Genomic DNA, 25532 nt, shown 5'->3' with positions numbered 1-25532 from the left:
CGACGTTTTCCATGATAAAATATACATTGTATATACTATTAGTATTTTCGTAGGCTATCAGTACTGACTGAGCTCGCTAATACGAGCACCTAGATTCACATACATGATTGCATTTTGCATATAAGTGAAAGAATCTTGGAGGTGACCATGTTACTGTAACAGTAACACCATAACCGGTCAGCTAAACAGAAGAGGTTCCATCCCCATCTAAAACTTCTCCAGCAAATCGACGACATGGACAAGAGACATTGACTTCACAAATTTGTGACCCTCCTGTGAAACGAACAGATTTGATGTGGCGAGCGAATTCTTCAACCTCTGAGATACCCCTAGATAAATCGGCTGTTAATGGTATGTGAGAAGATCCACGCACCCACAGAGGCAAATAATTAAACACGCAAGACAGTGACCTTCCAGAAACACCGTCAGAGTGAGGTCAGATGTCTTCGTGGGACATCGGCATATTCCAGTTTGGCATTTTGAAAAAAATCGCAATACCACTCCGATCTCTTATATTTACATGATATGCACCGACAGTGAAAGTTGCATATTGCCTGGCTATTCCCGTTATTCCCATCTCCTGTCTAGATGTACGATGCGTTTATTTTACAATTTACAAGACACCACCAGGACTACAGGATGCATTTTGTTTGTTCCAAAACTTAATCACATAGTAACTTTGTCCCAAACGTTATGACAAAAATATTTGAAATAAAATACTGCTTTGTAATCTGTTCTACTTATTTCTAAGAGAACAATTTCTCAATAACTTTATAGTTTTTCTCAACCAAAAATATATATATTGTATCCACAAGAGATGAAATAAGTTATTTGCCACATCAAACAAACGCATTCATTCCTTAGCAAGTCTATCTGTGAAGTACACTTCCTTGTAAAACAGATAATCATCTCAAGTAGTGTGCGTGGCATGAAGACAAGCGCCTTAGCAGGGGAGGGCACGTTAATCTTTGATCAATTCAAGATGGCTGCCGAGAAGGCCATATCACATCCTCTGATCTCTCTAACACTGGGCTGTTTTGCATGACAACGCTCCCACGACTAGTCAGTCTGGTTGAGTGTCTGTGACCGTCCTCGTTACGACACAGGGGTAGCATGATCTCGGGTAATCAACGAGGTGTCGACTGGAGATTAATCTTGAATAGGCTTATGAAATTAATACTCATTTTGAAAATACCACAGCTGGACTAGTCATATGAATCCCATATCATATCTTCAGGCTTGACTTTTGCAATGTAAATGTTTTTGTTTATGTTTTTGGGCGAGTGAGTGAGATAACAGACTTGTGAATGAGTGTGTGAGTCGATTAATCCAGTCATATAGGGTGTAGAAATTAAGAAATGTTTAACACATGGTATCAATACCAAGAATCGAACCCAGAACGTTGACGTGAAGCTCAATCGCTTTAACCACTTCGCCGGCAAACCACACATTTCATAACCAGTAGTAAACAAGAACATACGTCACAAATATTAACATTTGCAAATGGACGAAAGCCAGATATTTAAGGAAGGATTGTTTAACGCTAACAAATATATTTTGAGGTCGTAAATATCTTTGATAGTGAGTAAATAGTTGAAGTATATAGCGGTAGACTCTGACAGATTTCCATCTGGCATCGAAAAATATTATTCCCAATATGACTTCGATCTGTTAATATTAAATCATATTTGTATCGTTATTTTATATACAGTATAACCATGGCCCTGGAGTGCGATATCCTCTTTTCTGATATCCAAGGTTTAGATGTACACGCTATGACACAATCCCAGCAGTACGGGCGAGGGAGCTGAAGGTCCCGGTGGTGTTCTTCAGTAGTGTGGACGGGGTGTCGAACTCAGAGACACGCCCACTGTCCATGACCAGGATTCTAAATGTAAAGCAAGGTTACATAGATAACGTTAGTAAAAGCAAGGTCAAGGTCCCGAACAACGTCGATAAACAAAGGTCATTGATCATATCGTTAAAGCAAACCATTCCTGTATACAAGAAAGAAGTCCGCCTTCCCTACTAGCACCATCCGACCCATGAACATCCGGGTTAGAACTGGTCTTCAGCAATGCTCATGTCTCTGGAGTGCCTGGTCCTCACTCAATTAGTACAGACCAACACCATACAGATGGAACATTGCTCAGTAAAACAACATTCACTCATTTGGTCAATATTAGCACTATCCAATACTTTTACAAAATGTTTTTAAATCAAATCATGTGTACTGATATGAATCGTCCCGTTAAAGAAAGTAATCTAATTATCCACATTTCATAAAACCGAATCCCATGAAGGGAGAAATTCTTCCTTTGATGATGCTAATACAAGAAATAAAACGAAGATAGGACCAAAAGGATGCCCTCGTGAAGGATCTCTACTCAGCTGCATTTTGAAATAAAAGTATCTGTGTTCGTTAGATAACCCAGCGACTTAAATCGACTGATGTTCATCAGGATATGTTTTAGTCACACCTTCGTAAAAGAAGTTTTCTTTTTTCCGGACGGTGAGCCCAAAACCCTAAACATCCGTCAGTGATGTGCATTTTGAAATTTTGTCACATTTGTTTCTGAAACTCTCAAACTTGAATGAGATATTAACCATCATAAATAACAAGAGGGTCAAAATTTACACACTGATTACATGGTCATTATACTTGAGAGACCTGTAAATCACTACCTGTCATAGTCTATGACTGTATTGAGTCGGTGCGCGATGGTAAGAACTGTGCAGTGCGGGAACTCTCGTCTGATGGTGTCCTGTATGACGTTATCCGTTGCCATGTCAACTGCGGCTGTAGCCTCGTCCAGTACAAGGATCTTGGTCTTCTTCAACAACGTCCTCGCCAGACACAGCAGCTGCCTCTGTCCTACACTGGGGAAGACGTCTTTGAGTCAGTGTGTTGACAAAATGGTCGAGTGGTATTCTGAGTGACTGAGATGGACTGATTACACAGTGTTAAACCATTACACCGTTCTAGACTACTGGATCTAGTGCTACTGTACCATATCTATATTACTTGTTTTACGTACAGTGAGAAGTACTCCAGCACAAACAAAGGGTTCTCTACACAAGCAGCTGACCATGTCCTCACGCTGAGTAATACTGGGCCAACTTATATGCTGGAAATCTATTCTATTCTGGAAATCCATGGGATTAGAATATGTGCATTATGAGAACAAACCGATATTAATTAACGTGTGGAAAAACATCAGTTTTCCCTAACCTGAAGTTCTGACCTCCCTCGCCACACTCGGCCATCAGCTGCTGCGGCAAAGCTTCCACCACTTCTTTCAGTCTGGTGTGTTCCAGGGCTGTCCAGATCTCACTGTCAGAAGATTCCCCTTCCGGGTCAAGGTTCATACGGAGACTTCCGGTAAACAACACTGGATCCTAGGTAAATATAGAATTATGAACGGAAACATAAAGTACCTTTTTCTATTACATTATTTTGAAATCGGAGAGATAACAGTATTAACCAGTATATCGTACCTGAGGTATAACTGCAATATTTGACCTCAATTCGTGGAGTTCAAGTGTTGAAATATCGATACCGTCCACAAAGATGGCACCCTCGGTTGGTCTGAATAGACGGAGCAGAGAGAGCATCAATGAGGACTTCCCTGCGCCTGTTCTGCCGACGATACCAATCTGTTGTAGAAATACATGCGTCAGCAGGAGACATCACATGGCAATAACGTGTTAGGAAAATACTGGAAAAAGACGACCATGTTTCAGTGAACTATCACCAAATCATGGCACATCTGAGTGGCACAACGACCTGGCTGTAAGTGTCACGTATCTTAGCAATATCGTCATCATAAAATGAGTGAGTATTGTGTTACTCCGTTTAAAGCAATATTCCAGAACACCAGAAAATCAAACCCTCGCCTTCGGAGGTTTAATCATCACTCTGCTCCACTGCTTATCGCCATATAGCTGGAACAGTGCAGCGTTAAACAAAACAGCGATAAAACAGACTTCACTGCCCTTTACATATAATGGAGCAGCGTGACCTTTTGTAGAAAGAACTGTCACCTTCTCGCAATGTTTGACCTTGAAAGTGACATCCTTCAGAACTAGATCGAGGCCTTCCCTGTATCGGAGACTGAGCTTCCGGAATTCGATGTCCCCATGTTGAGGCCAGTTGAGCGGTGGCGGTAGACCACGCCTGGTCCACGTGGCCTGTAATAGAGGATTTCAGAAAGAAAACAGTTGGTTATTGCTACAGTTCCGAGGACATCTTATCACGGTACACCCGTTCACCCGACCAATGAGTTCACCCGGCTTGCCAGATTAGGAAAGTGACAGTCGGTGTTTTCTAATAATGCAAGCTGGAAAAGCCATCTAATGTTCCGTCATTTGACATTGAGTGGCTATGTGGCTGATTCCATCAACATCTTTGTCTAAGTCTTGTTTCATTGAGGTAAACATTTGAAGGGGTTCAGAGTCCGTGGGACATACTCTCATACAATCTCGGACATCTGTGACATCCGAGGATGTTTGGGGGTTTTGTTTAGTTTTCAAATTTTGAAAGAAGTCGCGAGTGCCGTATAAAGCTGAAAAAGAAACTGCTTTCTGATTTGCTTATGACGATTTCTTGTCAGATTCATTTTCACATGACCTGTGATGGGAGATCGAGAAGTAAGGTCCGATTTCTCTGAGACTGTGGACTGTCATCGCTCATCTTGTTAATCCCATTTCAGTAATATGATCTTAACCTTGACCTTAGTCTGTGCACAGGCAAACTGTAGCCCAAACAGAGTTGGGCAACAGAGAGAAAAAAACAGTCTTCTCTGCGTGCGAAACGAGCAAAGGTTCGCAACAGACTTCTCTCGCTTCGGTTCGAGAAATATGATTCAAGTCAACAGAATATCGCCACCATCAAAGATACACACCCATTTCCTCACTGGGTTGTGCTCTCAGATTTTCTATCCCATATTAAATAATTACTCTCGTGGAATATATTTTATTCAACATTTTAAGCGCCACTCGTGGTATATCAGATCGTTCTTCGCCCCCATTACCCCTACTACTAAAGTGGGCCTTGAATCAGATGGATACGTAACTGGACTGTTGTCTTGGAAACACTGCGGTCATCTGTATGAGCCATGTTTACCTCTGTAGGACTGGTGGTGTACTGGAAGATCCTCTCCAAGGACACACTGTACACTTCTAGGCGGGTGGTGTTGACGATGAACCAAACCAGTTCACTGCCGAACTGTTGGACAGAAATTACCAGATTGATGGTGTTGTTTATCTCAGAGTGGCTTGTCGAATTAAACATTATCAAGGACATATCAAGTCTGTCCTTACTGACCAATGCGAACTTGAAAAGTAGCCTTAGAACGACGGTTATTTAGTATTCAAACGATGTTGTCATTATACTTTTATATTATACTTGCACCACCAGAATAGAAATCGTCGCTGATCAATGCCTACCTCCACGGCGAATGAGGCAACGAGCCCGACGCTCCCCCCGGCAACGACATCCCTTCCCAGACACAGCGCGGTGATGGCGGTTGTCAGGATGATGTTGCCAATGAAATTCAATCGAACGCTCAGCCATCTTGAAAAACAAAGGTGAGTGAGTTGGGTCTGACTTAAACAATATTCAACCAGTGCTCCTACTGGGGGCACCAGAGCGGGAGATTCGAACTCGAGACTTTGGCGTGACTTACGTACGTTTTCCATCCCACTGCGAACACTCATTCAGTCACTAAAATGTTGATAGATGTTTTGTGTATTGACGCTTTTAATTGTACATTTCAAAGTTTTGTCTGAACTGCAGCTGTGGTCAACCCACTACACAGCTGAAGATGTGATCTCACTACTACTCTGTTAGCTGTTGATATGATCTCAGTTGCACAGTCAGCTGGAGATATGACCTCCTGACTGCACTCAGCTGAAGATATGATCTCCTATTATACAGTAAGCTGTTGATACGACCTCCCCATTGCACAGTTAGCTTTTGATATGACCTCCCCACTTCACAATTAGCTGTTGATATGACCTCTCTATTGTACAGTTAGCTGAAGATATGACCCCACTGCTGCAGTGACCTCAAGATATCACCTCCCCACTGCAGTCAGCTGTTGATGTGACCTCTGCATTGCACAGTTGCTGAAAATATTACCTCCCTATTTTACAGTTAGCTGAAGAAATTACCTCCCTGTTATACGGTTAGTTGAAGATATTACCCCCCTGTTGCACAGTTAGCTGTTGCTATGCCCACTCTACTGCACAATTAACTGTTGATACTCCCTCCTTATTGTACAGTTAACTTAAGATATTACCATCCTATTCCACAGTTAGCTCAATAAATGACTCACCTATTGCACAATGCGCTGTAGAACGTAAATTTACAGTTGAAGTCAACCTTTCTGGCAAATGTTTTCCAAAACCCGCCCAGAGCTGCTAGTGCCCGGATGACAGAGGTGCCTGACGCTGCCTCGTTGAAGAAACTGATCACAGGTGCCTGGCTTACCGATGCCATCCTCGTCAGCTGTCTAGTGGTGCTGATGTATCCCCGCTAGTGGAGGAGTATTGAACGTAATATGTCAGCAGGAAATACTCATACACTTTGTTTAGTCATGAAGAACTTATAAAGTACTTTTAAAAATTGAATAAAATGGGAAAAAGGTACTTAATAATGCTATAACAATGGGTTTTGCGAAACCTGTTACCACCTGTCTGACGGGCCTGCGATTTATTCTAAAGAATTCTAAAGAATACATCATTTTAGGTTCCCAAACCTGCCCTTATTGTAATCTTGGTGACGAAAACATGCTATCAAGTTGAATATAGAGTGAGTTTTGTGGGTGGCAAATGTCAAGTATTAGCAATAAATATGTTGTTACTTCGAAATGCAGGAGTTGTAAATTCTCCAAACACACAAACCTGACAACTGCATGTGCTAAAGCACAGAAATGCTACACTAGTCTCAGGTACGTCAATCTCACAGATTGCATCTTTGAGCCCTAGGGTAGCCTAGAGGTTTAAGTGTTCGCTCATGACGTCGAAAACCTAGGTTTGATTCCCGACACGGGTACAAAATGTGAAACCCAATTCAGGTGTCCCATGTCATGATATTGATTGGAATTGGGTAAAATCATTCTCCTACAGCGTTCCACTAACATTTAGTCACCTGACAAGTGAGTTAGAATTTATAGTCACTTCGGCAGTATTTCATTCAAAGCATGACTAAAACAAGCTATACATTAATGATAAATACAATGTCATTATATACACATGCACAAAAGTTAAGCGCCACTGTTTTCATAGTGTCTTGATTTCACCACTGAAGATCACAAATTCAAACTATAAATGTTTATGACTGAAGTAGCCTTCCATAGATTCTTGAACCTAAGATTGTCAAGGTATGACAAGGAAAACGTTCTGCATGTGCACCTCCATTTCCCTACCATCTGAATCTTGAAAATCAAGTTTCACACTCTTGGTTTCACCGGTCTGTTGTGAGGTTCTCCTTTCACTTTAGATTTAGAAAATCAGTCATGGTGAGGAGAAAGTTAACTACCGCTGAGAGATGACAGGTGAGAGGCATGAAAAATGCTGGCATGTCATGCAGGGCCATTGCAAGGCAAACGGGTCGTCATCACAGCTTCATCACCCGTTTAGTTGCCAAAGATAATCAAACCAATGAGTCAGTGACAGGCATAGGTCTGGTAGGCCGAGAAAGACCTCCGACAGAAAGGATAGACGTCTTCTCAGGTACGTCAGACGAAATCCCTTTACCACTTCGTCAGATTTACGAATGCAGTGGGGTACCCATGAGAGACTCTCGACGATGACCGTAAGGCGTCGCCTCAGAATGACTGGTTATGCTGCCAGAAGACCAGTAAAACGTCATCAACTGACTGAGAGACACATGCGGAATCGTTGGATCTGGTGCCGTGCTCGCATGCGAGCATTGGTCCATTGGTCTGACGAGTGTCGAATGTTGCTACGAACTACTGACTATCGGATATGTGTCTGGAAGCAAAATAACACCAGATTTGCACCAAGGAACATCCGGAAGACATCCAGTTAGCCTGTGATATGGGGTAATGATATGGGGTTGCGTTTCCCTCGAGTGCAAAACTTGAATGGCCAACAATACCAAGATGCAGTCCTTCGTCCAGTCTTAGTCATTTTGACAACATTCCTCTTAGAACAAGACCTGTGAACATTTACGACAATGCCAGACCATACAGATCTCGTGCGGTTTGGGCTTATTTGCGTCAAGAGACTATTGATACTCTTCCTCGCCAGCATGTAGTCCGGATCTCAATCCAATAGAGCATCTCTGGGACATTCTTGGGTGGAAAAATAAGAACTCCCACTTCAAAATCTCGCTGAACGTGATGTCGCACTTCATGAAGAATGGAACCGTTTGCCTCAGAGAACCATTCAACGACTTGTAATGAGTATGAGACGTAGGGTTGAATCTGGTCAATGTCAGTGGATCATACACACTGATGTTTCTGTTGCAATAGACTCTGAACTTCATAAGACGTCTGTATGACACCTGATATGGCATGTTGATATCTTTACAGTTACTTGACAATAACAGTTTTCAGTGTTTTATAAATCCTCAAATTCTGGTCGCTGATAAATTTGCATTACGCTTAAATTGTTTTTGAACACAAGATAAACATGCTTTGAGACAACATTTGCATGACTTAAAGTTTGCAAAAATCGGCTTAAAACATTCATTATGACAGTTACCATTGAGTATCCAAAGTAGCAGATAAAAAAATGGGTGGCGCTTAACTTTTGTGCATGTGTATACAATCTGTTGGCAACATGGAAATTGCAAATCACAGCTAAGATGAAAACTCAGAATTAGCAATCACTTAAAAAGTATTTAATACAACAAAAACTATATCTAACTTTGAATGGTTTACCTGTATGGACAAGAACACAAAGAGCATTGGTATAATAGCAGCCAGGGCGGACGGTGCGACGTAGCAGATCATAATAAGGCCACCGACGACGTTGCCCATGCCGTTGAGCCAGCCGTCCAAAGTGTTGGTCATGTCGATGTCCACCGCCCCTAGGTCCCCTGAGAATCTGGACATTATGCGTCCAATGGGGGTGGTGTCATAGAAGGACATGGGTGATGTGAGGACGTTCTGAAGCAACTGGTGGTGGAGTGTCCTGCCCGCCGAGATCAACACCCGGCCCTGGCAGTAGGTATACGTCACCAGTAAGACGGCTGGAGGAGCAAGTGGATATTAGCTACCAGAATATTATGTCAACGATAATAGACTGTACAACCTTATAAAAGTTACCCTGGCACATCTCCACACCCAAAATACTACACCTTCCATATCCACTCCCCCACCCGCACCCCCGACCCCCAATCTCACCCGACCTGACACCACCCACCCCGCTTCTCGCCCCCTCCCTACAACCGCCCAAGGAACTTAAGGAATTCATTTACATCCCACACAGACAACTCTGTACGGACTTTTTCACACTGACCGCCTTTTAATAAGTCTGAAACTAGTATTAACTTGAATATTTAAATCGGATTCTAAATTCTATTTGCAGTACCTTGTAAAACACCAAGACCTGCATAGCCAGCGAGGTAGTGCTGAGTCCTCCTCCATTTGAGATGGTCCAAAGTAGTGGAGTGATTATACGTTTCATCGCCTACCGTCCCACCCCGGGTAGTGGTAGTTGGGACGGAAGAGCCCCTAAGTGCCGGGTCTTCCACCCACTGGGTGAGCCAGATGTGGGCGTACATGAACACAGCGTAGTACAGACCGTAGACCAGCAGCAGTAGCAGACAGCGGGCACCCCCCAGCGCAGACAGGAACAGTCGATACACATCCAGGCTTACCTGGTAGATACATCACTAGTTTGGTTGACTGCTTTTTATCAGCAATTTTCATCTGACAATTTAGAGCAGACAATCCAGTGACTGATACGAGCAGTGCTTCACTTCGTCGGAAATAATGTCACGCTGTCAAGCAACCACCGCGTCCATTAAGTCGACATTGCTACTGAGGACAATTTCTAAACCGAAAGCCCGTGGATACGGGAACGAAACTAGTTTTATGCCACAGTCTGCAGTCTTCCAGCTACGTCGCTGATCGCATCCCACAGTTGATCACTAGGTTGTCTGGTCCATTGATTATTTACAGACCGCTGTGCGCGATTTAAAAATAAACTCACTCACTCACTCACTCCAGCTACGGCAATGCCCCTTTTACTCTGTGTCAGATATATCCAGTTAGCGCCGGGGCAAGTAAGTGATTGACAGCAAGGACAAACCACCCGGCCATCAGGGCACAATAACACGCAGTTTCACTCACTATAACGCAAGGAACCTTGTTATATGACTCTTTAGAAAACTGCTGGTAATGTCTTATATGTTACAGAATCAAATATTTCAAAAGGATAGCAGCAGCATTATCACCCACCCCGCCAACTCTCGTTTCCTCTTCTGTGATTATCTTCGATTCTGATGACTGGACATTAGTCGAAGAATTTGTCCTATAAAACATAAATATGGAAAGGGTTTGTCACTTGTGAAAATGTAATTCACCATCTAGTTGTGTAAATGAACGTATGACGACCTGGTAAAATAAAGGTACCATGATAAATTTTAATTTTGGCTGTCATTTAACATTGCAAAATATTCTCATAATCGACGACTTTATACAAAGGTCTGTCATAGAACTGCTTTCCCGCCGTTCCATGATTAGGGACAATGGATAAACTACACGGACACTCACACGCGGTTCACATTATAAGAAGAGTTTCAAATGAAAACTTGATGGATGTGTCTATGAGAAGTTTACAACACTCGGACCACCAGACCATTTGGACCAAACACCGAGTTTGTAGAAACTTTGGTCCTAGCGGTAGCTTGAGTGAGTAAGGTAGTAAGTTGGAACCACTAGTACATCAATGTTATTATAAGTCGTTTTAGTGAAATCCACGAGCACGGCCATAGTGGTGGCATATCTAGGTAAAACTGGGGCAAATGAAGAGTTCCAGCCAACCAACCTCTGTCCCAAGACACAACATATTAACTCGTCACGAAGAACAGTTTGTGTGATCAGCGCTGAGATCGCTTTATACGACACCTAGGTCATACCTTGTCGGGACGTTAGTATCGTGAGAGTTTTCCAAGCTGAGTAGATCTGAAGAAAGTCACATACAATTTCGGTTAATGTTTAGTTAATGCTATCACCTGCAATAGTATCACGAATCTTATACACATGCATATATAACGAAACCGTATTATAATTCCATTTAACATGTTTCGTCAGAAATCCTATACTCCCTGGGCGATATGTGTAGGAACGTTTTCAAGGTACAAGGTACTCCGTGCATTTGATTTGCGCACATTCAAGCAGCAAAAATATTGAATTAATTTAATGTAAACCATGTAACCGTCTAGAACTGCAGCAATTTCACAGTTATTAAACATGATGTTTTCAACACAAAATCAGTAAAATGTACTTAAAGATATATAGTCAGAATAGTCAGAGACGGATAACGACTGTCACTTAGTAGGGTTGTATTATATGATAGTAAAGTGCACAAAAACAAGTCTAAATATTATTAATGTCAGGCTGAGACTTATACAGTTAATTTGGGCCCAAAAATACAACAGTTTATCGATATTTTGCTCTTCATACGTATCAGTGATCACCTCCGTTGTTTGTGTTGCAATCTGATCGACTGTGTTTCAACATGGCGGAGAATGGACCGTCGTTGACCATTAACTGACCGTAGGAGCCGGACTCCAACACCGAGCCCTCGCTGACAACCAGTATGTGATCCACATGAGTCACAACAGCCATATTGTGGGTGACAAGTACTCGAGTCTGCAATGGTGTTATATAAGTTGTCCACTGGTCACGAAGGGGCCATGGGCTCACGTACCCTCGAGCAGTGTTTATGTTCCTCGAGGTATGACCCCGAGGGGTACATGAGCCCATGGTCCCCGAGGGACCTGTGAGCAACGTATTTATCTTACCGAACACCTGAATTTTAATTTTAAACTGTTTGAAGCACTTCTGTTGAATGCGAGGCGAATCGCCATTTTGCAGACGACACAAGGTAAACACATTTAGAGTTATCTCCCTTTCCATTGATTTTCAATTGCAAAATATCGGTAATTTCCGTGCTTCATGCGTGATTCAATGGTATTCGAGACAAAGAAGTTCGGAATTCCCAGCGGTGTACATTGTAAATAATACATCGCCTGTGAGCAGGGTACACTGAAAATAATAGAATAGCGCTTAGCCAATCAGAAAGCGACATTTATGTGTGATATAGATAAATGTTGCTGTTAATCGTCACACGGAGTAATGCTTTCACAAAATTACTCGGTCTGTGAGTCCATTTTCGTGTTCCAGCGATGATATTGGTTGGATTTTTATAAAAGCGACATTATATATAATCAGTCACATCCCTAGTAAATGTAGACCTGGGTACAAAAAGCAATCACCTTGTTTTTAAGGAGTCCGTTGTTGCTGATGACGCTACTGAAGATGTGTCTGGCAACGTGGTTGTCCACGGCGCTCAGGGGGTCGTCAAGGAGGATGACATCAGCATCACTGTAGACAGCCCTGGCTAAAGACACTCTCTGCTTCTGTCCGCCACTCAAGTTGATCCCCTGATTTCACAACAGGAACCATTAAACATACAAGACGCCATATATTGTTCCGAGAAAACGCCACATGAATTACGTCAATAGAGAATACTGCAGTCATTTGTGAATGCTATATAAACAAGGAACACATTGGTTCTAGACTGAAGAGGACTACAAGTCGAAGATGACGTTGTCAGTCTTCGCTACCAGTGTTTTAGTGACGATAGATGCATTGCTCCTCTACCCCATAACTTGGAGTCTCTTCAGATCTCCAGCAGTCCTGATTATACTTCAGACTAGGTATTTTCCCGTGGGGTTTACACCAAATCTGACAAAAGCGTATGGAAACTGGGTGATATTACTTCTGTTATCCTAAACCAAGTCTTGATCCAAAAGTTTTATGTCCTTTAAGTGGCATTTAGAAGTTGGGAACTACGGTATAGAACAAACTTTATGGATTACAACTTCCTTTAACTTTTTTTGGCTGAGATATGTCAAAGAACGGATCTATTTGGTGAATCACCCACATACAGGTATTGACATGATGTACGTTCACCTTCTCGCCTATCTCGACCTGGTCACCCCCCGGAAATTGGGCGAGGTCGAGGTTGAGAGCGCATGCTTCCAGTATGTCTTCATACCTCCTCTTCTCCAGCCGCTGTCCGAAGAGTATGTTCTCTTGCAGGGTGACGTTCTGAATCCAGGCCTGTTGAGGGAGGTACGCTGTACGGCCCTGGGAGAAGACATACAGGGGTGTAACCATGGTTACCGCCGTTTCCCCGTACCCTTGTTTAGTACCACTACTGGATTGACCAACCAACTAATCTGCCAATGACAACCTTATTCGACATTTAACAACGTATATTTTACAAGGCGATACAAAATTTGCATATCGGTCCTTAATCACTTTTCAAACGGATATGTCAGATTTTATCAAAAGTTAACTTTCATTACAAATACAAATTGATTTTGGAAAAAAAGATGTCTGACTCCTCGAAGACGTCACTAGAGTTTGATTGTGATGCTGTTTATGAGAGCAGATTTGGTTACTTAGCCACACCAGCAATATTTGACTAGTGAATGAAAGCATCTGCCAAACGGTCAGATCACAGAGCTTGACTATCCGAGCTTCGGTCAGATAAGACTGATCTATATGGCACCTATTGTTAATGTTTCTATATATCTGCACGGCTATTTTTCTTATCACCTTCACATGCACGTGACCCGTGAGTTTTTCCATCTCTCCGAGTATCGCCGACAGCAAGGACGACTTGCCGGCACCAACTGCCCCAACGACTGCCGTCAAACTGCCCTTTGGTATCGTCAGGTTCACACTGTGAGGAAACCACAGCGATGGCAAAGTGGGTTTGACAGTACTGTGTCAACGTAATGCAGAACGGACGACCAAAGCAATTCATGTCTTAGAGGACTGTGTAAATTCTTATTTGTGCAAGTGGTTTTCCATAAATGAACTGCAAATGATTATGGATGAAGTGTTGCATTTTATGTGATAGTTGTAACATTCACCTGGAAGCAGGATCTGCTCCCAGTTAAGGAGGGCGGTCGGAATAGCAAAAGCGTAAACTCCCAACTTGGAATAGCCATACTGGAAACAGGATTTGCTTCCCGTTAAGGAGGGCGGTAGGAATAGCAAAGGCGTTAACTCCCAACTTGGAATAGCCATACTGGAAACAGGATTTGCTTCTAGTTAAGGTGGGCGGTAGGAATAGCAAAAGCGTAAACTCCCAACTTGGAATAGCCATACTGGAAACAGGATTTGCTTCTAGTTAAGGAGGGCGGTAGGAATAGCAAAAGCGTTAACTCCCAACTTGGAATAGCCATACTGGAAACAGGATTTGCTTCTAGTTAAGGTGGGCGGTAGGAATAGCAAAAGCGTTAACTCCCAACTTGGAATAGCCATACTGGAAACAGGATTTGCTTCTAGTTAAGGAGGGCGGTAGGAATAGCAAAAGCGTTAACTCCCAACTTGGAATAGCCATACTGGAAACAGGATTTGCTTCTAGTTAAGGAGGGCGGTAGGAATAGCAAAAGCGTTAACTCCCAACTTGGAATAGCCATACTGGAAACAGGATTTGCTTCCAGTTAAGGAGGGAGGTAGGAATAGCAAAAGCGTTAACTCCCAACTTGGAATAGCCACACTGGAAACAGGATTTGCATTTAGTTAAGGAGAAGGAGATGGACTTTAGTGCCGTCGAAGGGCACAGTTTTGAGCGCACAAACCAAGACTCACAGTGAGTACATTTCTAAGTCGACTGAAATAACCTAAAGGACAGAATTGCGCTGGTGAGTGGCTTCAACTGTATGATCGGTGTAATATACTATCAACTACGGTGAATGAATGAACAAGCAAACGAACCACCAAGTCAAGAATGATTACAAATACTCTTCATGCGACTATTGTGGGTTTTCGGTGACACGCACGCACGCACGCACGCACGCACGCACGCACGCAGAAGGACAGAAGGAGATTCATGAATTCATGTTACCGCTCAAGGACAAATGTTCTTTCATCATCCCAGACAAAGGAGCCGTTTTGGATAACGACAGCAGAATCTGCAACGAATCAGAACACACACATATATATATAGATAGATAGATATATAGATAGATAGATATTTCTAGAGTTTTTGCGTAAACACTGTAGTGTGTAAATTTGCCCAGATTATGCATATCGGATTTAACATTTACCACACGGAATAAGATACTGCATTTTAATAAAAAAAAACCCATATCTTAAATGGATGTTGGCTAAACTGTTTTCGAAATCACCCAAATATATTTGTTAAACGTAAATCAAAATATACAAAATATATATATACAGGTCTTACCGCATGGTTTACCAGGGTTGACATCTGTCTTATGGTCGTCCTCAAGTAGAAAGGTTCGAATCCGTCCGAGGTGGAGCTTGATCTGCAGGAGCAATACATGCCACAGTCAGCACTGTCTAGGGGCGGCTTTCAACGAATCTTGAAACCAGTGGTCGACAGCATGAGCACACTGTTATGCATGCGTTAGAATATTATAATTGGTTATACTCGGTCATATTACCTATATCATGGTGCAAACAGATCAGATGTTTTAACTTTCCGACATATATACATGAAGATATTACCGAGTCTCAGTGTTGAGTGTTTAGTTGAAGCGATATGACGAAAAGGTGGTATATTGTACAACACCTGAAATATTCATATAATTACGTTATCTAAACAACAGTCCTTTTTATTGTTGTTTCATACGTCGTTTTACTTGAACTGGAATTATGGCATGTGGCTGGTTATGTTATATATGTTTTAACGCTTGTGGAGTTATAAACGGGGAAAGTACTGTCGTTCCATGGAGACGTCAACAATTTACATCTCCCAGGTTCTTTGTTTGATTATTACACTGGCCCAAAAAAGAAACGCATAGGTGAAAATCCAATGTTATGAGAGATGATTTATTAACTTAAATTGCACAAAAAGTAATGGAACTTGAGCAATGATAATTCACACGGGTATTAACAAATGTGTGTCAAGACATATACAATCATTCACAGTGGTATTAAGCGTCTCTATTTTCCATGGCATAGTGAGAAAGTCAGTATCTGGTGTGACCACCACGGGCATCAATCACTGCTCTGCATCGCCTGGGCATTGACTGTATAAGACGTCGTATCCGCCTTTGTGGGATTCTTCTCCACTCATCTCGCAACGCATTCACCAACTGTAGACGTGTCTGTGGCTGCGGCTGTCGACGTCGTAACCGTTTACCCAATTGGTCCCATAAATGTTCAATTGGGTTCAAATCCGGCGATTTTGAGGGCCATGGAAGAACTGTAATGTTGTTGTTGGCAAGGAAATCCGTGGTAATGCGTGCTGTGTGCGGTCTTGCATTGTCGTGCTGGAAAATTTCCCTTCTAGCGTCAATTGTAGGAACAACATGACGGTTCAGAATTTCATCCCGGTAGCGTACAGCATTGAGATTCCCTTGCACATGCACCAACTGTGTCCTGCCGTTCATAGATATGCCTCCCCACATCATTACACCTCCACCACCGTGTCTGTTGACCTCACGAACGCACTGTCGAGCATATCTCTCATTTCGACGTCTGTAAACACGCATCCTTCCATCATGTCTGTACAGCAGAAAACGTGACTCATCGCTGAACCAGATCCTCCTCCAATTCAAGAGGTTCCATGCCCGAACGTTCCTGCACCACTGAAGACGTGCACGACGGTGATGGGGATGCAGAACAGGTCCTGCATGAGGTCGCATAGGTCGAATTCCATGCTCTCTTAGGCGATTCCTGATGGTTTGTGGAGAGACTCTACGCAGCCCAGGAACGTGATCAGCGGTATACGTAGCAGTGACGGCCCGATTACGCAGATGAAGCACCCGGATGTAGCGGTCTTGTGCTGGAGTTGTCACCCTTGGTCTCCCACTCCTTGGACGGTCTCTGGTCGAGTTGTGTTGCGTGTATCGTTGCCAGAGACGGGAAATCGTGCTCTGCCTCACATTCAGACGTCTGGCAACTGATGACTGACTTTCCCCAGCTTCCAGACGTCCAATGGCTCTATTTCTGTTTTTCTTCATTTAACCTTGGCATTTTTTGCGTCGCATAGAAAGAAATTCGAAGAATGAATCGCAACAGGACCTGTCCCCTTTTATAGCCATCATAATCAAGATTGAGATCCTGCATTTGCACGTGCATAATGCTTTCAGATTTTCCCACGTGCAGATTATACAAAGCGTTTTCAAGGTGCTGTGGTGTGGCGAATAATCACCAGAGGTTGTGTTTGTTTGTCTGTTTTGGTTGTATTGACTATAAAAACACTTAATATTTACATTAATTGTCATTCCATTCCATATTTTCCGAAAAAATCTACTTTAAAAATGAGATTTCAGCTATTCGTTTCTTTTTTGGGTCAGTGTATTATTGTAGACAATGATAAAGACAATAATGTGATATTATTTGGTGCAATAATCACAGGTCCTCTTCCTTTCTATAACTGGCCAATCAGGAAACAGCAGTCCATTAATGGGGTAGGAGGAATATTTCTCAGTTCGGATAATAGGTAGATAGATGCAAAACAATTGCTTGCAGTTTTCAAATCACTTACCTTCAAGAAGAATAGGAAGACAAGCGACGTCTCGTTTAAGCTGTACTTGAGAATGTTGAGGTAGGAGACGACGAGAAAGGCAGTTTGGGCGTCCAGGACGTCTCCAGTCAGGTACACATAGGCGGCAAACACCACCACGGACATCTGACACAGACACAACAGAAGCACATACATGACCACGGACATCTGACACAGACACGCCGTAAGCGTATACATAACCACGGACATCTGACACAGACACACCGTAAGTGTATACATAACCACGGACATCTGACACAGACACACCGTAAGTGTATACATAACCACGGACATCTGCCACAGACACACCGTAAGCGGATACATAAACACGGACATCTGCCACAGACACACTGTAATCGTATACATAGCCACTGACATCTGCCACAGACACACCGTAAGAGTAAAAATAACCACGGACATCTGACACAGACACACCGTAAGCGTATACATGACCACGGACATCTGCCACAGACACACCGTAAGCGTATACATGACCACGGACATCTGCCACAGACACACCGTAAGTGTATACATAACGACGGACATCTGCCACAGACACACCGTATGAGTATACATAAACACGGACATCTGCCACAGACAAATCGTATACGTAAGTGTATACATAACATGCTCTTAGGGACCTAGATACAGCGTAAGTGTGTAACAGAAACGCTTGGAAATCTTATTCAGGTTTTGAAACCGATATTATTTTCAATGTATGGAGATAAGAAAAGTACAATTTTATTGTCACCAATAGATCATGTTTATGCTGTTCCTAAAAGAATATTTACTAGTGCATAATTGTACGTGTTTTTACGTGTTTAGAACTAACTTTTACTATAGACGAAGCAATGAGCGCCTGACCGAAAACGATAGTAAGTGTGAAACCAGTATAACTGAAACCAGTTTAAACATGAACGTACATGTGTGTATAGGTTGAAACAGCTTCGACCACCACCTGGTGCTGTCAAAACACGAACTGGAATCAGAATAAATCTTGGCGACATCAACTGTTCCAGTTGAGCAGACCTTACACTCAGAACCTTAACGGGAAACGAATGCCATATATGGATGTGTTTTGTTACCAGATACGGTACAACTGTCCACGAGAAGCTGAAGAGAGCACATGCTGTGTAGAAACGTCGTAGGACGCCAAGTTCTTCCTCTCTAGCCGACATCAACCTCTGCCCGAAACACCGCTCCCATGCATTCAGTTTTACAACCTGCAAGTACAAATCAGACATAGATTGACCCTTGAGAATGTCGGGGCAGAGAAGGACCTCATCACCCAAATATTAAATCGAAGTAGACGTACGCGTTAGATGGAAGCATCGGCTCGGCACTCTGAGTTTATGCTCCCAAAGGAATTTCGTATCGGGTATCTCCCTGGAAAGTATTCAGTGTCAAAAACCAGTCCCCGATGCCGGATTCATAGTATTCAATTCATGCCGTTACAAACGAGGTCAACTCACCTCCATGTCGTTACAAGTGAGGCCAACTCACCTCCATGCCGTTACAAGCGAGGTCAACTCACCTCCATGCCGTTACAAGTGAGGTCAACTCATCTTCATGCCGTTACAAGTGAGGTCATCTCACCCTCATGCCGTTGCATCAGTGATAAACTCACCTTGATGTCAGAAACGTCAGAGGTCGACTCACCTTGATACCGTTGAGGACCTCCGTGAGTAGCTTCATCCTCTGCTCCGTCTTCTTCATCCTCTCCTTGTCAATGATCTCCGCTATGTCCGTCACTAACAGGTTGGTCGGAATGAGCACCAGCATCACCGCCAGGGCAAACACGGCCGACACACCGAGCAGGTTGAACAGGCGATAGAATATGACCACAGACAGGAGAGGGCTGAGGATGATTGTGCTCAGCTGATCAACATAGGAACCGACCTGGCTGGCATTGACTGACATCAGGGCGGTGAGTTCACCCAGGGAATACTTCTGTCGAGCTTTGTTGGACATCGACAGACTCTGGTTTTAAAAGGGCAAGCATAAAAATAATTCCACATGTATGAAGTGTCATTTCTCAACCCTACACGGGAGTTGATATTGATTAACTTTCCCCAGAATCTTTTCTGTCATCTAAATGAAACCAACGGTTCACACTGGACTAAAGTCACTGGTTATAACGGCCAGCGTTCGGAGTAATTTACATTGGGAATTTCGAATCTTTTTCACTTCACGTGACCATCACATTGCGCAAAATAATCTAGACTCGTGAAGATCTGATCAACAACTGGTCTTCAGAAGCTTATTCTTGTAGTGGGCAGCTATCAGAACTGGGAGGTCAGTCTAGCTTACCTTGTTAAAGTCATGTCATCGTATCCTTATGACGTCAATGTTTATGCCAATCACTAGATTGTCAGGTTCAGATTCTATTATGTACAGACCACAAACATGTAGGTACAGTATTTCTGGGAACTGCGTTAAACAACAATCAAACAACAGAATCAGGCGGTGGTCGTGACCCACATTGAATTATTGTTGTATATCAAAATCATAGTATTTTTTCAGCGATGTTACCATTTTACTTTTCGTATGAGTCGGCCTTCTTATTGTACGAACTGCCATTGAAGGGATTAGACTGTGTATACCGATAAGGGTGAAATGATGGAATTATGTCTGCTGCAATGGCTGAGGTATTGATATCGGATGAAGTCGAGTGGATCTGAATGAATAACTTTCGCTACCTTCTTGAAGATGGCAGAATACATGGCTGTTCTGACACTGCGTCCGAGGCGACTGGATCCGTCAAAAGAGTGCTCAATGAAGAGGCTAAACCCGATCTGGTTTAGGAAAAAGGCCACGATAAGACCCAAACCATGCCCTTGTCCTGTGGGTCCAGCGTCAATGTAGGTGATCAGCTGGCTGCAGGGGGTGAGTGAGTGAGTTACTGTTGTTTCACAATGCAGTAAGCAGTTATACACATGACATGATGTTCTCTACATGGGGTCGTTTCTGAATAAAGTATTCAAGGGGTTAATTAGGGAGATCACACCTTACAAACACCGGTCCCGATTGGTGAGACCGTACAAGCACTACTTAACCGGGAGCTATTCCCTCCCACATGTCGCAGGACTCGACTGCACTAAAGTGTGCTCCGACGTCTTTAACATTCTTTACACATATTTATGCTAGTGTTTGCGATACAAAACAGTACGTTATTTCAGAACCGTTGGTTTTCAGAACCTGTTCGTGTCGTAAGGGGGAATACCGGATCCGGAAATCAGATTTGAAGACTTGGCCTTTGTCTCCAATGTTCATGGATCATTGTGGAAATGGCAGTCACTGGATAACTGGATTCGGATTCGAATATACATGTATATCCACCGCAGTGATGTAATTTATTCGGAACTTTGCTTATTCCGGCAATAAAAACAACTATTTCAGAGCTAATAAGCATGAAATGTCTTTTTCAATCATAATGTTTTCTTTGACCAAAATGTCACCTATTTTTTGAAAACCTAAATGAAATATATTAACCCGATTTAAAGTGGTTCTTTGTGTGACGATTCACGAATGGTGACATTTTTGCCATGAATACATACTGTAAAATGAGCGGAGCATTCAGGGTACACGCGAACTGTATGATACGGCAGCACTGAGCACGGAGAAAGATCCAGCTGAAGGACTTGACCAGAGCCCAGAGCAGGGAGGGGGAGTTGCTGTGTCTGGTGGTATAAAAGTTTTAACGATTGACACCATTGGTTATATGTCACCAATCCGATACTGTTATATATATCTATAGGAGTATGCGTCTATTGCGAACACGAGAATGGTGCTGGCAGATCAAGGGTCATGATCAAGGATCCGGAATCGTCCTTAATCCATACGGTAGTCAATACACAGATTCACGTTCGATCAGTTTTAAACAGGTTGTAAGGTCAATGCTTATGAGATATCACAGATTCATGTCTGTGAGTCTGGTCCCAATGTCCTGTTTGTGAGTCATGGTGGAGGAAGCTGAAGGTTGTGGAGTTTTGCCAGAATGTAAGACGTCAGCTGGGCGTCTGTGGAGCCTCACCACTTGACACAATCAGCCTTGTCGACGAGACGATGTCAAGTACCATTCTTGGCGTTCCTACTGTTATTACTACTTACACAGACGCTGCTCACAATTTAAACTTTTTATTTTTGACCAGAACACGGTCATTGTGTAAACTGACACATCACGCATCCACTCATGCAGTTCGGCCAGCCATTGTGTGTAGAAGTAGTTCCCAATACCACATTACAATGGAAATATGACGTGGCTGACTGAGTATAATTCTAAATCAACCGATCGGTGTTCATGATGTCAATCACTTGTGCGATTGGTGAATACGTGGACATTGACAAGAGGCTTAACATCTTATTGGTTAGAGCACATTGATCCGTGGACTGGGGAAAGGGGTGATTCTCATTTGCCATAGGTTCAAATAACAATAACTACCTCTGACTGAAACAAACTGGAACACTTCCGCTCTGGTTTCTTTCGATGTTCATTATTGTGTCGAATATGAAACTACAGGTAATCGTGAGCTGTCATTTTCCAATACACACACTCCGTTTCTCGTAAATTGTAGCAATAATTCTTCAAATGTCGCAACTGGTGACAATAATACAGTTTCACAAAATTATTCATTCTCGTGAAAGATCCGCACACGAAGCATGCATTTCTTTTGAACAGGTACATGCAAATATACAATGTAGAAAATGTGCAGAAATATTTACAAACTGTATGTCCACTGTTTTCATACCTTGTCTCCTTTGACCATGATGTTTCCATGACGCTGTCGACGCTGCTGCACTGGTCTTCTGCTGAGACGTCACTGACATCATCTTCACGCAGCACCTTCTTCTCTCCCTTTGTGATAAGTCTGATATTTGTGGATATACAATTGGTCTAGTTAACGGTCTTATTTCACAGAAAGCAGAGATATTGGACCATCATGGCGTGTAGTTCGGCGTGAAAGGTGTGAGTAAACCGAAGTGACAGAGTTAGTTGTACGACGGTTTTATCAATATTCCAGCAATATAACGAATTGGGCTTCACACGTTGTACCCACGTGGGGAATCGAAACCGGGTCTTTGGCTTGACGAACGAACGCTTTAACCACAAGGCTACCCCACCAACCCTGAACCTAAGTGTGAACGGAGAATAGGTAGGGTAAGGTCTCCAATGTCTGCACTGACGATATCATCCCATGTTATTTATACAAAAAGCAATACTTTTTCAGAATGTTAGGACAAGACTGCTTTAATGAAAGCACTACAGAATTACTTAAATATGAAAGTGCAATCCATGTTATTTATTTACGTTTTCTATATCGAACACGTAAATGTTTGACGGCGAATGACCGGTCCCGTCTCAGCATCACTGAAGTTGCTGTGGCCAAACAATATGTTACCCACCTGGACCAAATCAGGCCTGAAACGTCCTTCAGTACAAATGGTGATAAACATTAAGATACCACAATGTCATGGACATATTGTTGTATAAGACGCTATAACGACTCACCCATCGGCCCTTGTAAAGAAGATTCGTGAGAGTAGAGACGGATGGTAGAGATGCGACGGACACGGCTGTATATGATATTCAACGAGAATATTATATTGTTGAGATATAAACACAAATCATGAGATTAAGTGGGATTATCACCAAGTGAGTGATTGAATTGGGTTTAGCGCCGGGTATGCAGTGGGTTTGTTTAATTAGGGAGGAAAACCCGAAGTTAAGCAGGCCTCACATCTTTACCAACGGCCTCAGCAAAGCGTAAACACCTTTTTGTGCAACGCCTCTGATTTCTAGCCATACCTGCTAACAGTTACAACCCTGCTCACTCACTCGTTCATAGTTACCAACATCAGTTAAAAGGAAAAGTCAAAAGAAACAACCTACTCTTTGGGGTCTGTGCATATACGTTTTTTTAAAATAAAATTTCTATATTCAGAGTTAAAACAACTGTAATATCGCTAACCAGTTTGCCACCGAGAGCAAGTACTAGACCGTAACAGCTGGTGACTGGCAAGTCTAAAGATGTCACATCATTGTGTCGCCATCCGATCTCAATGCCGCAATGTCCACTAACCACGTGATTGTCCATGGCGCTAGGGTGGTCAGTCAGTGTGTCATGAATTCATACTTGGGACAAGCTGCTGACGTGGATGAACACGGAGGTCCACATAAAGAGTGAAGGCTTGTGAACAAATGCTGATAGAGATGACACCAGGTAAAGCGGCAGTAAAATCTGAAGAATGCCTAAAACAACCCCGTGCATCTCATATCTAGTCTAGAACTACACCTTATTACGTGTTATGCAGTCCATATCCAGTCTAGAACTATAACATGTAATATGTATTGTACAGTTAGCATCCAGTCTAGAACTACACCTTAGATTACGTGTCAGGCAGTCCATATCCAGTCTAGAATTATACACCTTATATTACGTGTTATGCTGTCTATATCCAGTCTAGAATTATAACATATAATATGTAACGTATAGTCCACATCCAGTCTAGATCTACACCTTAGATTAAGTATCATGCAGTCCATATCCAGTCTAGAATTATACCATATAATACGTGTCATGCAGTCCATATCTAGTCTAGAATTATACCATATAATACGTGTCATGCAGTCCATATCCAGTCTAGAATTATACCATATAATACGTGTCATGCTGTCCATATCTAGTCTAGAATTATACCATATAAAACGTGTCATGCAGTCCATATCCAGTCTAGAACTACACCTCAGATTACGTGTCATGCTGTCCACATCCAGTCTAGAATTATAACATATAATATGTATCGTACAGTCCACATCCAGTCTAGAACTACACCTCAGATTACGTGTCATGCAGTCCATATCTAATCTAGAATTATACCATATAATACGTGTCATGCAGTCCATATCTAGTCTAGATCTACACCTCAGATTACGTGTCATGCTTTCCTCATTCAGTCTAGAATTATAACATATAACATGTATCGTACAGTCCACATCCAGTCTAGAACTACACCTTAGATTACGTGTCAGGCAGTCCATATCCAGTCTAGAATTATACCATATAATACGTGTCATCCAGTCCATATCTAGTCTAGAACTACATCTTAGATTACGTATCATACAGTCCATATCTAGTCTAGAATTATACCATACAATACGTGTCATGCAGTCCATATCTAGTCTAGAAGTATACCATATAATACGTGTCATGCAGTCCATATCCAGTCTAGAATTATACCATATAATACGTGTCATGCAGTCCATATTTAGTCTAGAACTACACCTTAGATTACGTATCATACAGTCCATATCTAGTCTAGAATTATACCATATAATACGTGTCATGCAGTCCATATCCAGTCTAGAATTATACCATATAATACGTGTCATGCAGTCCATATGTAGTCTAGAAAGATTGTCAGACCCAGCAAATTACTGATACATTTTTTGCCAGTTGCCATATATCAAAAATTGGAATCTCGAAATCCTTAAATATGCCTGTACGAATAACCACATACTAAAATTTGTAGATGTTTGGATTCTCAAAGTATGTGTAGATTAAAGACACTATGAAGAGACATAAAGCATGGTGTCCGGAGTGAAGGGTACAGATCTATCGAGGTTTCCCTTTATGACATTCATACTTGCCTGACCACTCATGTTGCATGGGGAATGTGAGGCTGACCTCGCTGCTCTAGTGCCGGCTTGGGGTACAGATCACCAAGTCACTTTCACCTCATTGTGCAATACAGGCCTCGTCTTCCGTGCCACT

At 42.5% G+C, this 25532-nt stretch overlaps 1 protein-coding gene across 1 annotated transcript; it reads right to left on the bottom strand.

The window, feature by feature from the left end:
* Window positions 1–1402: 1402 nt before the first annotated feature.
* On the bottom strand, window positions 1403–25532 carry LOC137287068 (multidrug resistance-associated protein 1-like). Its single transcript, XM_067819186.1, has 26 exons — window positions 25409–25532; window positions 23270–23334; window positions 22509–22628; window positions 21318–21440; window positions 20460–20637; window positions 19420–19740; window positions 18846–18983; window positions 17743–17886; window positions 15472–15553; window positions 15130–15196; window positions 13830–13956; window positions 13179–13355; window positions 12479–12646; window positions 11678–11852; window positions 11117–11162; window positions 10437–10509; window positions 9565–9853; window positions 8913–9223; window positions 6339–6538; window positions 5449–5575; window positions 5126–5227; window positions 4045–4191; window positions 3499–3657; window positions 3233–3399; window positions 2686–2880; window positions 1403–1888 (listed from the first exon to the last, which is right to left on the bottom strand). Exons 1-26 carry the CDS (start codon window positions 25418–25420, stop codon window positions 1774–1776), a joined length of 3828 nt encoding a protein of 1275 aa, XP_067675287.1. The 5' UTR covers window positions 25421–25532; the 3' UTR covers window positions 1403–1773.

This window comes from Haliotis asinina, chromosome 6, assembly GCF_037392515.1.
Source record: "Haliotis asinina isolate JCU_RB_2024 chromosome 6, JCU_Hal_asi_v2, whole genome shotgun sequence".
Lineage (NCBI taxonomy): Eukaryota > Metazoa > Mollusca > Gastropoda > Lepetellida > Haliotidae > Haliotis > Haliotis asinina.
Note: the sequence above shows the minus strand (reverse complement) of the source record. Positions and strands in the feature narration are given on the sequence as shown.

Bases quoted from the DNA above. Each gene is read 5' to 3' on its own strand.
- LOC137287068 (XM_067819186.1), bottom strand. The intron at 18,984-19,419 runs GTGAGTCGACCT...TTGTACTTGCAG, and splicing joins AGGTCCTCAACGGTATCAAG to GTTGTAAAACTGAATGCATG. The intron at 5,576-6,338 runs GTGAGTCATTTA...TTGTTTTTCAAG, and splicing joins TACAGCGCATTGTGCAATAG to ATGGCTGAGCGTTCGATTGA.